The following is a 15,297-nucleotide window of genomic DNA, read 5'->3' as shown; positions in this document are numbered from 1 at the left end:
GAACTAAAATATTTAGGTCTCCAATCTTCTAAGCGTGTATAATGTCAACCAATCAATAGATATTAGTCTGAAAACAAGCAAACGAAAAATATTGTGAAAGTGCGGGGATGTTTCGGGGGAAAATTGTTTCAATTAGAAGTTTTCTTGTTAAAGTTAGCCAAAATCTACTGAGCAGGTGACTAGGACATGAAAAACAGGCGGAACCACCAATACCAGCGATTGTCGCGATCTGGACAAGAAACACCACATCTGACAGTGTTTTGGCGAAATGCTGGTTAAATTGATTTACGGTGACTGCACTTTCTGACCACATTCCGGATTTTGGTTTTGTGCAGCAATAATGGGTAAACCGAACTATTTGCAAACAAAATTTTCGTCTCGGTTAAGCCAGACTACGATTCATGAACGTTAACAAATTTAAAGCATGGTCAAAACTAGATCATTTCTAGACTTTTTTTAAAGAGGACCTAAAAGCTTTGGGATTCCCTATGTTTATCAGACCTTTCCATATAAAACTCTAGATTTGTTTAGTATTTAATTTGATCATAATATTTACTTTTGGATTACTTACTTCAAAGTTAAAAAAAGGCGACATTCTAGGGTGATAGGCATCCGGATGGAGTGCTTTTCCAGTTTGTGTGCTACCTTCCCAAGCAGGATATCGAAAGTCTCTGGATCCATCCGCACCGTTTTCATGAAATACTCCGGATCACGATTCCGGAGAAGCTGATACTTGGTATCATAAAGGCCTTGCTTCTCTCTGGACTCGTTGGCCGGACGTACATACCATCTTCTAGTATAGGTTCGTCTGCGGGTCCGATTTCTACGGTTTCTAATTACGGCCGAAACGGCCTCAAAAATTAATAAAATAACATTTTGTAACTTCAGCTGATCCGTCTCTCAGTCTCAAACACGTTCTGCATCCCCTACCGAATGTACGAGAGCATGTTTTCCAAATTTCCAGATCATGCACGATCTCACCTCCAATATTGCTGAATCATGGTCGAAATCCAGTCAGTCAGAGAAAGAAATCCCAGCGTGAAATGACCTTCGTGATTTGCATTTTGCTGAGGGAGTTATGCTAAACAAGCCGGTCAAATTTTGAATTTTATGACTGTTGATATTTTTTTCTATCGTTTAGATTACTTAATCCTAATATTATTTCAAACAGGGCTTCTATTCCCAGACGCCGTCTGCTGCATTTAGCAATGATTCACCAATCTGGAATAATCTTGACCGCGAGAAAACCATTAACCGGCGCAATCCAGTTTCCATCTGGAACGTTCATGCACTCGACGACGACCCAACGACCGAACGTTGAACGCCACAAATTTCTAGAACCACCTGTTACTCATGTACGAACGCAAACGAAAGAAAGCAAAAAAAATCACCACACAAAACGGGCACGTGCCGAACAAAACCGCCAACGGCTTGTGGTTGTGTGTTGGCCGAAACTAAAAATACACCCTTTTACAATGACATCACCGATGAAGTCTTTTTTTTTTCTTTTTTCGAAGGGCCAATTACATCACCTTGAACGTAATTCACACTATTTTCCCTATTTTTAGTGGTTTAGTGTGATATTTCTCTACGGTTTCGAGTTGAAAACAAGTGGCGATTTTTTTAACTATTTTACACATAATGCTCTTTATTTGCATGAACTGCTATCTTCGCTTCACAGCAATCACTTCGTACTAGAACGTACCAAAAAATAATAATTAAACAGGTAATTCGCTAAACAGTGCTCTTTAGTGGTAATATTTGACTATTTACAGAACCGCGCGGTTACAACAACAGGCCTGTCACGCTCTCACACATTCTTACTTTTTCCTCTAAATTAAATTACATTTCTCAGTCTTACTCGATCATTCGCGTTCGTTGCTTAAACAACAAAATTTTTAAAAAATAATAAACACTAGCGTGATTTGCCACGGGCAAAAAGGGGATGAATTAAAGCTTCCACAAGGTTCTCTCGCCGCTCTCTCGCTCGCTCCGTTCATATTTACACGATATTTTCCCCTTATTTACAGGCGAACAATCCACTCGCTCTCGCTCAGCGAAAAAGCACTCACTACTATAATCTTCCTCAACGTCATCAACGGCGCGACGTATTTTCCGCTGGTCTAGAAGGTTCTAGGCGCGCGCTGCTCTACTGGCCACCCTCGACCGGAAGCAGATCCGCCAGAATGTCTTTGGCGTTCTGGTTCAGCGCGTTCGGGAACTGGATGTCGAACGCGACCAGCAGGTCGCCCTTGCGGGACGGTTCCTTGGGGAAGGGCAGGCCGCGACCCTGCAGCCGCTTGACCGAGTTTGGTTTGACGATTTCGCCGACGGTGCTGATGGAGAGGGTTTCCCCGGAGAGGGTGGGGACCTTGACGACGGTTCCGCAGAGCGACTGGCGCAGGGAGATTTTCGACGTGTACTTGATGTCGCTGCCCTCGCGCTTAAAGTGCTGGTGGGGTTTGTCCCGGATGATGAAGACGATGTCGGCGGGGATCTTGCCGGGGACTTGGTCTCCTTCGCGGGGGAAGGTAATCTTCGTTCCCGCCTTCCAGCCGGGCTTCACGTTGATGTTCAGGATCTTTTCCTCTTTCCGCGCTCCTCCGTCGTGGGCCATGACCATCTTGGAGATCTTCATCTTCTTCTGGCATCCTCCGTTCACGTCCTCCAGTGTCACGTAAAGGTCGTGCTCAATCGGTGGATCCTGTGCTTTGTGTTTCCTGTTTGGCGATCCTTGCACGTTAAACGACTGCGATCGGAACGCTCCCGGGAATCCACCACCCATGCCTCCCCCACGACCACCTCCAAATCCAAACGGGTCGTCCATCTCGCCGCCCATATCCGTGTAGAACATGTTCGAGCCACCTCCGTCGTTTCCGAAGAACACTCCAAACGGATCGCTGGTTCCAAAGAACTGCGCAAACGTCGCCCTCGGATCTCCGTGGAACTGGTACGTGAACGAGCCTCCGTCGTGGCCACCGCCGCCACCACCACCTCCCATGCCGCCCATTCCTCCCCGCAAACCCTCCTCTCCATACTGGTCGTAAATGTCCCGCTTCTTCTTGTCCGACAGGACCTCGTACGCCTCCGCCACCTCCTTGAACCGTTCCTCCGCCTGCGGACTCTTGTTCTTGTCCGGGTGGTACTTCAACGCCAGCTTCCTGTACGCCTTCTTGATCTCATCATCGTTCGCCCCTCGGGCCACCCCCAGCACCTTGTAATAGTCTTTTCCCATTGCACTTCCGGTGCGCCTTCTAGAACAAACAAAAAAAAATCAATCATCAGCAACTCCCTCAAAAACAAACCAAAAACTCCACAAAATTACCTTTTATTCCACAGCTTGTCGCAAAATTCACCACGAAACTCACGAAATAATTCGCGCTTTTACTACAGCGAAAAAAACCTCTATTTAATCGAATAAAATTTCACTCGCCAACTCTCGAACAAACAGAAATTACGTCTTGCTGCTGAAATTTTCCTCCGACGATTGAGCGCGAGCGAGCGAGCGCGGTTCCGTTTTATAAAAGCGAAGTGATTGTTCCAGACTGCTCGAGAAGATTCTGGAATGAGCGAGAAGAGAGCGAGAGAAAGAGAGCGAGAGCGACCACAGCTGATTAACGGTTGTTTGGAGTTGGCGAGCAGTTGTACGTGAGTGTCTACCCGAGTGTGCCCGTGTGTGTTTGTTTTGAATGTGCACATGGCGCTCTCGCGTGTTTTGGATGTACATAGTTTCGAGAAGGTTTGTGGGGGAGAGAGGAGAGCGAGAGTGGTGGCGGTTGTTTTGGTAGTGGCGTAAGGGATTTTCTTTTTGACAGCAAAGTTGGAAAATCATTTGTAGTTAAAATTAGTTGATATCCATTCAAGCCCGAACAAAATTGCATGAATCTTGAAAATTACTTAATTCAAACTAACGTACGTCATTTGCAAAACATGGTCTAGAAGTCATGTTGTTTTTATCAGGCTTCTTCAGTTCAGAGCATTCGGACTCCGAGTCATTTCGGAGTCGCTTCGTATAGGTTTGAATGGATATCAGATTCTCATTCATGCAGCTTTCGCGCCTACGTTTTGTGTGCGAAAGCCATTCTAGTACTGCATGAAGGGGAAAAATAGTTTAGCAGTTGAGGGGTAGCTTCAGCTGTGGAATATTTTTGAACTGACGGAAAAAATCGAAACAAAATTAAGACTCAGCTGCAGCAAAATTAAAATTGAATTAAACAAAGTAAAAGTTATAAGCAAAATTTAAAAAGACCAAGCCACTTAAAAAAAAAAGTTTTTCAAGAAAAAATAATTCAGCAGATCAGAGAAAAAATTTAGCAAAATCAATGAAAATTATAGCAAAATTCGAGCGAATTCTAAGAAAATTAAAGTCTAAGCAATTTTTCACAACATTTAGAGAATGAAGAATGGAGCACCCGCCGTCGAGTAGTTTTTGACAATTTGCTCCATACACACCAAAAAATAATCGTGTAATTTTCCGTCTATTTGATGCACATAACTGGAGCGTCAAATATCACGCAAAATCACATCAGTTTTGAAAATTACATGATCGCTTTTTGACCCTCTAACAAGCATTGAATTTTACATCAACAGATTATTGGACGATGTAATCTTCGAATTGATGTAATTTTACTGTGCTACTGCTGGTTGAGGTGTGATTTTGAGGTTAGAATTCAAAAGAGTCAGATTCATAGCTATTTGTTTTATTATTTCACATAAAATATAGATTTTTTCACTTTTTACAATTATCAATTCTACAAACACTTTTAGTTCGCAATTAACTTGAAATTGTCACTTCTCGCTGGCTGCTTCTGTTTCCGCCCAGAACAAAAAAAAAACAAACTGCTGTCAGCAATTGGTTGCCAATAACTGTCCGAAAGGGGGACTGTAGGTAGACCTGGTCACCTGGGTCAGCTGGATCAGTGCGGCCATGCCTCGTTTGAAGGGAAAGTTCCTTATTTCACCGCAGCAACGCACTTTAATCAACACAATCGTCTCTGGATCAGATCGTATGTCCCCCAACGATGCGACGGAACCTGGCAAAGAAATTGCAAACCATTGTTCAATAAACTGATCCGTTGTATTCAAATTCGGCTTACCTTGTTGACCACCTGCAATATGACCGGCAACTCAGCTGACTTGGTCCGGGAATCTTCACTTGTTCCGTGAAGAATCCGGCCTTTCACCGGTAATTTCAAAGGACGCACACAACGGTTCTGGCGAGCAATCAGCACCTCAACACAGAATTGTCCATTAGTCAATGAATAAATAAAATCTTAACTCTGAATCCACCAAAAATATTAATGTTTTGTAAATTAAAATTTGCGCTTGCACTCAACAAGAGATGCTGGTGATAAAGATGGCTGACGTTTGACAAAGCATGCTGCGATGCTTGTTTGAGCCGTCAGTTTAACGTCTAAAATTGTGGTTCGTTTGCTGTAAAATTACATTTCTTTTGATGCTCCAACTACAGTCGACTCTCTGGTTGTCAATATCCAAGGGACCGTCGAGGAAGAGAAGCATCAGTTTACAGAACACTGCAAAATGAAGACTCGATTGAAATTTGTTTTTTCTTACTAACCAGCTATGGGAGAGAATCATGGCAACGTCCAGCAAACAAAAACAAAGAAATGTCAAACTCCCTTCAAAGCTTCGTTTCTCAAAGAACAATGTCTACGCAAGCCATGCGAATGTGAAATTATTGACAACCGGAAGAGATTTTTAAAGCAAATAGAATCCAAGGGACCGTCGAGGAAGAGATCCTTCAAGCAAGAGAAAATATCGAGGAATAAAGACAATCGAAGTATGCAGTTTGAAGGGACTGAAGAATTCATCGGTACATGGAGCAATATTGATATCGAGAAGATCGACAGCCAGAGAGCCGACTGTATGTGCATCATATGACACTGAATATTACATCAAATCAGTCAGATTCGTCAAAAGACCGAAATGTAAAATCACAATGCTATGATTTTGACGTTTGTGAAAGCGATTAAGTTTCATAAGATGTAAAATTGTGTTCAATGTTTGATTACGTGCTTTTTTTGTCCGTTGGGATCATGATTACGTTAAGTGTGATTTTCTCATTTTTTTAGTGTGTATATATAGAGTTATCTAAGCCCGTGCTCACGCACACTAGTACACCATTTGTTTTGCTGGCTGGTACAAATTTTAACCTCACTTTTTTCGTGTACGTACACGCAATACATGCGCACGTAGATAACTCTATCGAGAAATTAAAAGTGAGAGTGTGTGCAACATGGAGTTAAACTTTCTATGAAGTTGCTGTGAAGGTTACCATGACACTTTGAAAAGTTTAACTCCATGTTGCACGCACACATTCTCACTTTTAATTTCTCGATAAGAAATATGTACAGTGAGTCAAATATTTGTCCGTACCCCCCCGTACGGAAAATGTTTGTGATATAAAAGTACATAAAATTCGACCAAAGTGCCATGTTTTGTACATCAATCGACGCGGCAGAATGTCCTCTTTAAGACACTGTCATTGGATTTGCAAAAAACTTTTTCTTAAAAAATACAAAAATAGTTTACTGAAAAAAGTCAAAAAAAGAGGTCAAATAATTGTCCGTACCCCTTGTAAAAGCACAAAATCTGATCGATTTAAGTGAATTTATTTATGAAATGTTGTTTCTGTGTCAAATACTTGTACCTCTAGCCAGTTTGTGACAACTTTGAATTTCTGATAACTTTGTTTAGTTAGTTTATATTAAGAATTGGTTTAAATTTAGTTTTTTAAAGTAAAACTTATCAAAACATAAGTTTATAAACAACTATTTTATAAAATTGCTATTTTATGTTGTAAGAGTCTCTATTTAACAAGTTTTAACAATATTTGTTCGAAATATACATTGTTTTCATCTTTTTTATTGACATTTTTCGACCAAAAATACTGTTTCGGAACAATACCGTTGAACAATCCGGATTGTCCCGGAACCGGTTTAACCCCTCGGAGGGAAATTTTGTGGTGGTCAGATAGAGGACAAAAAAACCCACCTCTTGCAATTTAAAGCATCCAATTTCGTCCACTACAGCCCGATTACGAGTCCCTAGTCTGAAATTTGAAATTTTCACTTTCCGTACTGAGAATTTTTGTACCGTCCTGGGACAGAATGTTTTGCTTGGGGAATTTGAAAATTTCAAATTTCAGACTAGGGACTCGTAATCGGGCTGTAGTGGACGAAATTGATGCTTTAAATTGCAAGAGGTGGGTTTTTGTCCTCTATCTGACCACCACAAAATTTCCTCCGAGGGTTAAACCGGTTCCGGGACAATCCGGATTGTTTAACGGTATTGTTCCGAAACAGTATTTTTGGACGAAAATGTCAATAAAAAGATGAAAACAATGTATATTTCGAACAAATATTGTTAAAACTTGTTAAATAGAGACTCTTACAACATAAAATAGCAATTTTATAAAAATAGTTGTTTATAAACTTATGTTTTGATAAGTTTTACTTTAAAAAACTAAATTTAAACCAATTCTTAATATAAACTAACTAAACAAAGTTATCAGAAATTCAAAGTTGTCACAAACTGGCTAGAGGTACAAGTATTTGACACAGAAACAACATTTCATAAATAAATTCACTTAAATCGATCAGATTTTGTGCTTTTACAAGGGGTACGGACAATTATTTGACCTCTTTTTTTGACTTTTTTCAGTAAACTATTTTTGTATTTTTTAAGAAAAAGTTTTTTGCAAATCCAATGACAGTGTCTTAAAGAGGACATTCTGCCGCGTCGATTGATGTACAAAACATGGCACTTTGGTCGAATTTTATGTACTTTTATATCACAAACATTTTCCGTACGGGGGGGTTCGGACAAATATTTGACTCACTGTACATTGTAGAAAAAAGCAAAAACTGCTCGACGGCGGGTGCTCCATTGCAAAAAATCACTCAAAAGCTTTAAAATAAATAATAATTAATAATAATAAAGTGCAATAAAAAAATTATAGGATAATACAGTCCAGACTCGATCTGTGTTTCGCTCCATACAATTTTTTTAAACTTTGTATGATAATTTTATTGCGAGGGGGGTGGGGGTCCACAATTCTAAATTTTTGCGTTACGTAATAAAAGAACGCTCCCATATCGTAATTCTACAAAAAAAAATTAAACTGGTCCACATATCGATGCCTCTGTGCTCTCTTGTATGTATTAAGCTTGCAGGTTTTCCTACCTAGTTAGCATAAGACAGCACAGAGGCATCGATATGCTAAATATAATTATGAACGCAGGAAAATGTATCAAAAATAAAAAATAAATATTCATTTTGGCTCACTGATTTTTTGTGCTGATTTTGAGACCTGAACGAGTTTGCCGAAATTTATGTAAAATTGCTTTGAAAGATCCTTTTTTTACAAATTTTCAACAATAAAAAAAAGATCTTTCAAAAACATTTGCAAGGAACGCCTAATCTCTTAAATACTGAAAACCAACAAATCCAGAGTTTTTTTTTGAATAGGTCCTATAAACATATGAAAGACAATAGTTTATAGGTCCTTTAAAAAAAACTCTGGAAATGATTGAATTGAATTTTGATAATCAAAACCAATTGAAAATAATTGAATCAATATTGAAATAAATTTAAATCCAAATAAAAGCTAACATTGAAATAAATTTAAAGCCAAATTAATGTTCAATTATAGAAAATTAAAAGCCAATCAAAATGAAATTCAAGCAGTTATTTTGAATATAAAGTAAAATCTAGAGAAAAAACAATATCTAAATGTAATCAAAATTCATGTAAATATATTTCATGGAAAAGTAAAAATATATCATAGTTTAAGTCGAATTAAAATAAAATTTACTCATAATTTATTAATTTTAGAAAAAATACTGCCATTTAAAGAAAATTTCAAGAATTGTAAAAGCAATTTAAAAGAAAAAGCTAAATTAAGATAAAATATGCAAAAGTTTGATACATTTTTTTTACTAAATTTAAGTTAAATTTATGCAAAATCAAAGCAAAGTTATGAACTATGTTTTAATACCGCTTGAAAAAATAGTTAATATAGCAAAATAACCCACCCCCTCCCCTTCATAATGGGTTCGAAAATCAGAGGGCAAAATATTTTTTTTAGACGTAAGCAACATTCAATGGAAACTAAGGTGCAATCAACTGTACGGATGAAGGTATAATGCATTTTCCAACATTTTTTTTATTGAAATGTTAGAAATTAAGCTTAAATTTGAGATATTATTATCCGCGCACCACCAAACCGAAGTGCGCATCTCTTCTGTTGCGCAAAAAATCTGTTGCGCCATACAAAAAATGAGTGGTTTGTCGTAAGCGTGTACATCAGCCCGTGGCGCAACAGGCTTTGACAGGTTGCGCTCGTATTTTGATTTTTGTCTGCCTTCACACTATTGTTCACAATGATAAAGCTTGTTTTTCTGAGTACAATGACTCTTTGTACTATCGCAAAGGATTTAAAATGTAAAATGTCGTGATTCCTAAAGTCCCCTCTTTTATAATAAAAACACAGATATTTTGCAATTAACAAACAACACGTCTTATTCCACATAAATTAACCACAAAACTGATTTGACAATCTTCATTCTCTCTTTCGCCGGCCGCGCGCTTCTCGTTGTTTTCTCACTCGTTGTTCTCTCTCGCAGCTCGCTAGCGCGCTCTCGCACTCAATCCACAATCAGCTAACAAGGCAATATTCATGAAGGTGCGCTCTTTTTGTTGCGCTCTTAACTCTTATTTATAAATTATATCAATCTTATAATAAATACACATTTAATAATTTATTACATATTCAATCCTGCAACCCATAATCCCCACAAAATCAATTTTTAAAAAATAGCTACGCGGCCAAGTACGCGGCCCTTCTTGACAGAAAAGTTCCTTCTCAGCAGCTCGAACCATAGATGATCTATCTAAAAAATGTTGTCTTGTCAGTTTATTTTTTTTTGCATTGAGGCAGTTGCGAATATTTCTCAAAGCTTATGTTTTTTTCGTTTTCTTGTTTTAAACATCAAATTCGAGTTCAGCGACCCCTTTTTAGTCAAATTAGAATAGTTAACTGCTTATTAAATAATAAAATGCATTTTTCAATATTTCATCACCGATATATCGCCGATATATCACCAATATTTCGTTTTCATTGGCCGCCATCTTGGATAAAAAAAATATAAATCACTTTAGCGTAGTTTGGGGGTCATACTTAAGCTCGACAACCAAAAATAAGAAAGCGAAAAAGAAAAATTCGTGATTCGATTATCCGAAGTGAAATTTTTCCGAGGCCTTCGGATAATCGAGTCTAGACTGTGCTTGTTTTTTCACTTTTATGTTTTTATATTTTTTTGTCCCCCCCCCCTCGACTTTGGACATTTGGCCTTGAAAGGTCGAGGGACATAAACTTCAAAAAATATTTGCAGCGGCCTAAAATGAAAAAAAGTGTTCAAAAATGTTTTTCAATCTTTTTTTTACATTGTACATAACAATTTTCATAGGGTTTTAGAACCGTATTGAAGCCGTTGCAAATATTTTTCGAAGTTTAAAAACTAAAGTTCAAGGGGTGGCTAAAAATAAAATAAAAAGATTTACGAGGCATGGTTTCATCATTTCAATTAAAAAAATGTTTTAAAATGCATTTAACACCTGTTTAGTTGTTTTTCCAGCATTTGTTTTCAAAATATCTAAGTATTGACAAAACATTATTTGTGAGAATAAAAGTTTGTACGGTGCAGTGCAATTTCATAAAAAAAATTAAATAAAATAAAATTAAAAATTAAACAAGCTCTGAACATGCCAAATGTGATTATCAATGTTGCTCCAGCTGTCAATAATTTTTTCAGTCCCTTCAAATAGATTGCTTTGATTTTTCATTCTATAATTTGATAACTCCCGCTCTCGACAGTCCCTTCAATATTGACAACGAGAGAGTCCACTGTACTTTGTATATGGTGTGAATTAGATTAATTCTTACAGTTTTAATAAAGTGTTATTAAGTATTAAAAATGGTTAAAAAATTTAACAAGAGTTCACCAGAAAAAAAATATTAAAATATCCACCCACAATCTCCTAGCCCAAAATCCCAAATCCAACCATCTCTACCGCCCCATCGCCAACCGAGCCCGATCGGGCGGGCTCCATCGCCGCATGTGTTCTCCACCTTGCTTGCTTTTGGGGCCGACTTCGGCTGCTCAGTTCAGGGTTGCCACAAATACAGATTTATCTGTATTTTACAGATTTTTGAGGTGATGAGGTCATACAGAATCTGTATATAAAGAAATACAGATTTCAAGAAAAACATACAGATATACAGATTTTCCCTATTTTTTATAAAAATCAAATAATTTTAATTCTTTAAATATTTTTTTTTCAATTGCTCGATGAGCCCAAACATTAAATTTTAGATTGTAGAGCATTTTTATGCATTAAAAAACAATTTAGAATATTTTGTTTTTTGAAAAATTGTTTAAAAATGTCAATACAGATTCCAAATACAGATTTTCGTCCCCCTGATACAGATATACAGATTTTTGACCCTCAAAAATACAGAATCAAATGTGGCAACCCTGGCTCAGTTGCTCGCGCGGTGTCGTTCGGAACGGTCGTGGTTTTTCGCTGGTGAGTTCTCCTCCTCTCTCTCGCAGAGTGCAGTGTGTGTGTTATTGTTGTTGCTCCACGCTGGAGAAGCAGGCGGTGGCGGTGGGGTGCTGCTCCAGCTGTGACCGCGTGCACTTGGGTGTTCGTGTGTGTGTGTTTGGGGGGAGCAGCAAGAAGAGTGTTGTTTTTTTACTACACACACTGCCAGTGTGAGAGAAGTGAAGAAGAAGCAGCCCAAGAGGTAGCAACGTGAGACCTATACAAACACCGTGTAAGCTGGAACTTGGAAAGGTTGTTTCCGGTGTTCCGGTCTTCCTGAATTGTGTGATGGTGTGAATTTCACGGGAAAAGTGAAAAGTGTTCTGAAAACTGGTCCCAGGGGGAGGGCAAACATGGCCAGGCTCCAGTTTGGGAAAGGAGGAAGAAAAGCTGCCAGCAGTGATTGAAGAGCTCGGAAGAAGACGAAGCCTGTTGAATAGAGGTCATTCCGGCCAGTTGGAACCACCTTTGAAGAAGAAAACCAGGATGAGCATTGGAATACCTGAGGAATTGTAACCGGAGCTGGCACTGCCAGCGAGTTGAGGGCGGAACGGAAGAGGGAATCCAAGGGAGCTTGTTGCAATTAAGTTGTGGCAGCGTTGCCAGCAATCCAGAGAACCTGTTCCGCGCGACAGCTTCGGGGTTGCCTTGAACGACCTTAAACGGGGCCCAGCGATATCTGCCACTGTCACATGGTCTCCCTCAAGGTCTTTGGCGAAGAAACCTTCGACACCAGTTTAGACAATCTCCGACAAAATTTGAGGGGAACCGCGAGTTTGCGAGATTGAGTTGAGTTGAGCGTTCAGGGGAATCGGGCTGGAGTGAAAACAACACTCGATAATTGCTCGATGGTGACGACGACGACGACGGTCGGTGGTGATGAATAATGTATACAATATAAATGTACATGCTGCCACGGGCTGCCCGGCTGATTGTTGTTGCTTTTGGGGTTTTAGGTCAAACGGACCCTACTGGGCTGTGGGATGGACGAAAAACAACAAGAAAGAGCAAACGCCAGCGTCAATCAGTGCCGGGTGTTACGACATTGTCGCTTTGAGGAAAGGAATTTCTAGCGATTTATGGAAGCAAGTTATCGTGTGAATTTCTTAATTTGCTAAAGTTGGTTTTGATTTATTCTAAGAAGTTATTAAATATTGACTTTTTTCGCGCGAATGATTATGAACCCTCCCCCATTAATTCCAATCAAGTTCCGGGTACAAACCAGGAAAGCAGAGTTCTGAGTCATTACAAATTTATAAGAAAAAAAAATCAAGCCTAATCTTTATTATTATTATTTTTTTCAAACAGTATGTACTACAAAACTTTTTTTATAAAAGCCTAAAAATGCTCTATATAATAAAAAAAGTAATTGAATGTACCCTAGCTTACAATCGAATGTGCAAGTTTTTTCAAAGAAAATTTACCTTTTTTTGACATTTTTTTCGGATTTTTTTGGGTAATTTTGTGCAAAGAGGGGGGAGGGACAAATACTAGTACTACTTGAGCAGTTCTCTCAGTTTTCGGTCATTCGATTTTTTTTTGTATTTTTTAATCCGACTGAAACTTTTTTGGTGCCTTCAGTATTCCCAAAGAAGCCATTTTGCATCACTACTTTGTCCATATAATTTTCCATACAAATTTGGCAAATCTGTATCTTTTGAAGGAATTATTGATCGATTTGGTGTCTTCGGCAAAGTTGTACACAAAAAAAAAAATCATGGTCATATTACATCTGGGAAGGGGTACATCTTTTATGTCAGAAAAAAGGTGTAATTTTACCTCTGGAAATGTGTAATTTTACCACTTTTCTGGTGTAATGTCACTTTTTAAGTCTAAATTGAGGTAAAATTACATCATAAAAGTTAAATTTACATTATTTTTTTCTGTGTAGGTATGATCATATCAATCATTGATTAATAATCATTTCAAAACATTATTAGGAAAAGCAAAATCGTTACTTAAAAGTATCAACACGTGTAGGGTACTGTTCTAAACAACTTGTAGATGGAATTTTGTAAAAAAAAAGAAATGTTTTACTTAAATATTTTTAATTTTTAGATGTATATTCACAGAAAAAAAATTATGTAAATTTGGAAGCTTTAATTTTGGATGATTGAATATTAACTCTTTTATGATGTAATTTTACCTCAATTTAGACTGAAAAAGTGACATTACAACAGAAAAGTGGTAAAATTAACACATTTCCAGAGGTAAAATTACACCTTTTTTTCTGACATAAAAGATGTACCGTAAAACGGGGTGACTTTGATAGCCGGGGTGACTTTGATAGGTTTGCGATTTTTCCGCAAAATGAAGAGTACAATTAAAATACGTAAGGAATGGTTTAGAAACATACTGACCGTGGTAGAGAAGTGTTCAAAGTACCTCAAGAAGAACTTTTCATAAAATTTTGATAAGTTTAAAAAGTTAGTTAACTATAGTTAAGAAAATGTTGATGAAAGTTTTTTTTTTTTTGAATTAAATATACTTTATTGAATCTTTCTTATAATAATTACATTTGGTTTACATAATAAGTGGTCAGCTGTGGCTCTTCAGCTTTAGTTTGCTTTTCGTGATTTAAACACTGTTCATATTCATAACTTTAAAAGTATATGATTTATCATTTTTGTAACACTAGGTACAAAGAGGAAAAAAAAAATGTTAAGAAAACATAACCTAACCTAAAACTAACTTAAACTTACAATAAACTAAACCAATCCTTGAATCAAGGGGTATTCAGAAATAGCACATTTTTCCCTGAATTTCAAACATTTTTCTTGAATCTTCTGATCCAACATTTTTACTTCTGCTAATTCATGAACCTCACTTGATCTTGTCCAGCCAGGAACATTCAAAACCATTTTGAGTACCTTGTTTTGGACACGCTGGAGCTTCAATTTATGAGTTCTAGCGCAACACTCCCAAACAGGTACTGCATACTCAATAACGGGGTAAATTATTTGTTTGTAAACTGCTAGCTTATTTTTCAAAGATAGCTTTGATTTTCTGTTAATTAAAGGATACAAACACCTGATGAGAATGCTGCACTTGTTCAATATTTTATCTACATGCTGCCGAAACAATAGTTTCGAGTCAAGTATGAGACCTAAATAGACAACTTCCTTTGACCAGGGTATTGAAACATCATTCATTTTAATCAAAACATCATCCTTTGGGACAAATCGGGCCGATTTGGAAAGTGGAAAAATGATGGTTTGAGTTTTGGCTGCATTTATGCGAATTTTCCAGTCGCCAAAGTATTCGGAAAGAACGTCAAGACCCTTCTGAAGACGGCCAACTAAATATCTGGTTATTTTACCCTTATAAATAACGGCAGTGTCATCAGCAAAAAGTGACAACACACCATTACCAGGAAGAGTAGGCAAATCAGATGTAAAAATATTGTACAGAAGTGGGCCAAGAATACTTCCTTGGGGAACCCCAGCATCAATGTTGAATAATCCAGAAGCAATCCCATTCAGAAAAACCCTGAACGATCTCTCCGAAAGATAGTGCTGGATAATTTTGATAAGATACATTGGAAAACCGTATAAATACAGTTTATGTATCAAACCATCATGCCAAACATTGTCAAAAGCCTTCTCAACATCCAACAAAGCCATAGCAGTTGATTTAGACTCAAGCTTGTTCTGCTTGATGATTTTAGTT

At 37.8% G+C, this 15,297-nt stretch overlaps 2 protein-coding genes across 7 annotated transcripts in view; one reads left to right on the top strand and one right to left on the bottom strand.

Moving 5' to 3' along the window:
- Positions 1-1,618: 1,618 nt before the first annotated feature.
- Positions 1,619-3,514, bottom strand: LOC6053028 (dnaJ protein homolog 1). The gene is made up of 2 exons (XM_001869153.2): positions 3,326-3,514; positions 1,619-3,254 (listed from the first exon to the last, which is right to left on the bottom strand). The coding sequence occupies exon 2, from the start codon at positions 3,233-3,235 to the stop codon at positions 2,150-2,152; it is 1,086 nt and encodes a 361-aa protein (XP_001869188.1). The 5' UTR covers positions 3,236-3,254; positions 3,326-3,514; the 3' UTR covers positions 1,619-2,149.
- An 8,047-nt stretch (positions 3,515-11,561) lies between these two features.
- LOC6044944 (inositol 1,4,5-trisphosphate receptor) overlaps positions 11,562-15,297 on the top strand; it is an 89,373-nt gene continuing 85,637 nt past the window's right edge. For 2 of the 6 annotated variants that reach the window (XM_038258829.1, XM_038258824.1), the window contains exon 1: positions 11,562-11,610. The gene's annotated coding sequence lies outside the window, so the exon portion shown is untranslated. Of the gene's footprint in view, positions 11,611-11,689; positions 11,920-15,297 lie in introns of those variants that run through there. The other 4 variants (XM_038258828.1, XM_038258825.1, XM_038258826.1 and 1 more) reach the window with 4 other exon arrangements.

The sequence above is a fragment of the Culex quinquefasciatus genome, chromosome 3 (genome assembly GCF_015732765.1).
Source record: "Culex quinquefasciatus strain JHB chromosome 3, VPISU_Cqui_1.0_pri_paternal, whole genome shotgun sequence".
Lineage (NCBI taxonomy): Eukaryota > Metazoa > Arthropoda > Insecta > Diptera > Culicidae > Culex > Culex quinquefasciatus.
This window is presented reverse-complemented; position numbering and strand designations above follow the sequence as displayed.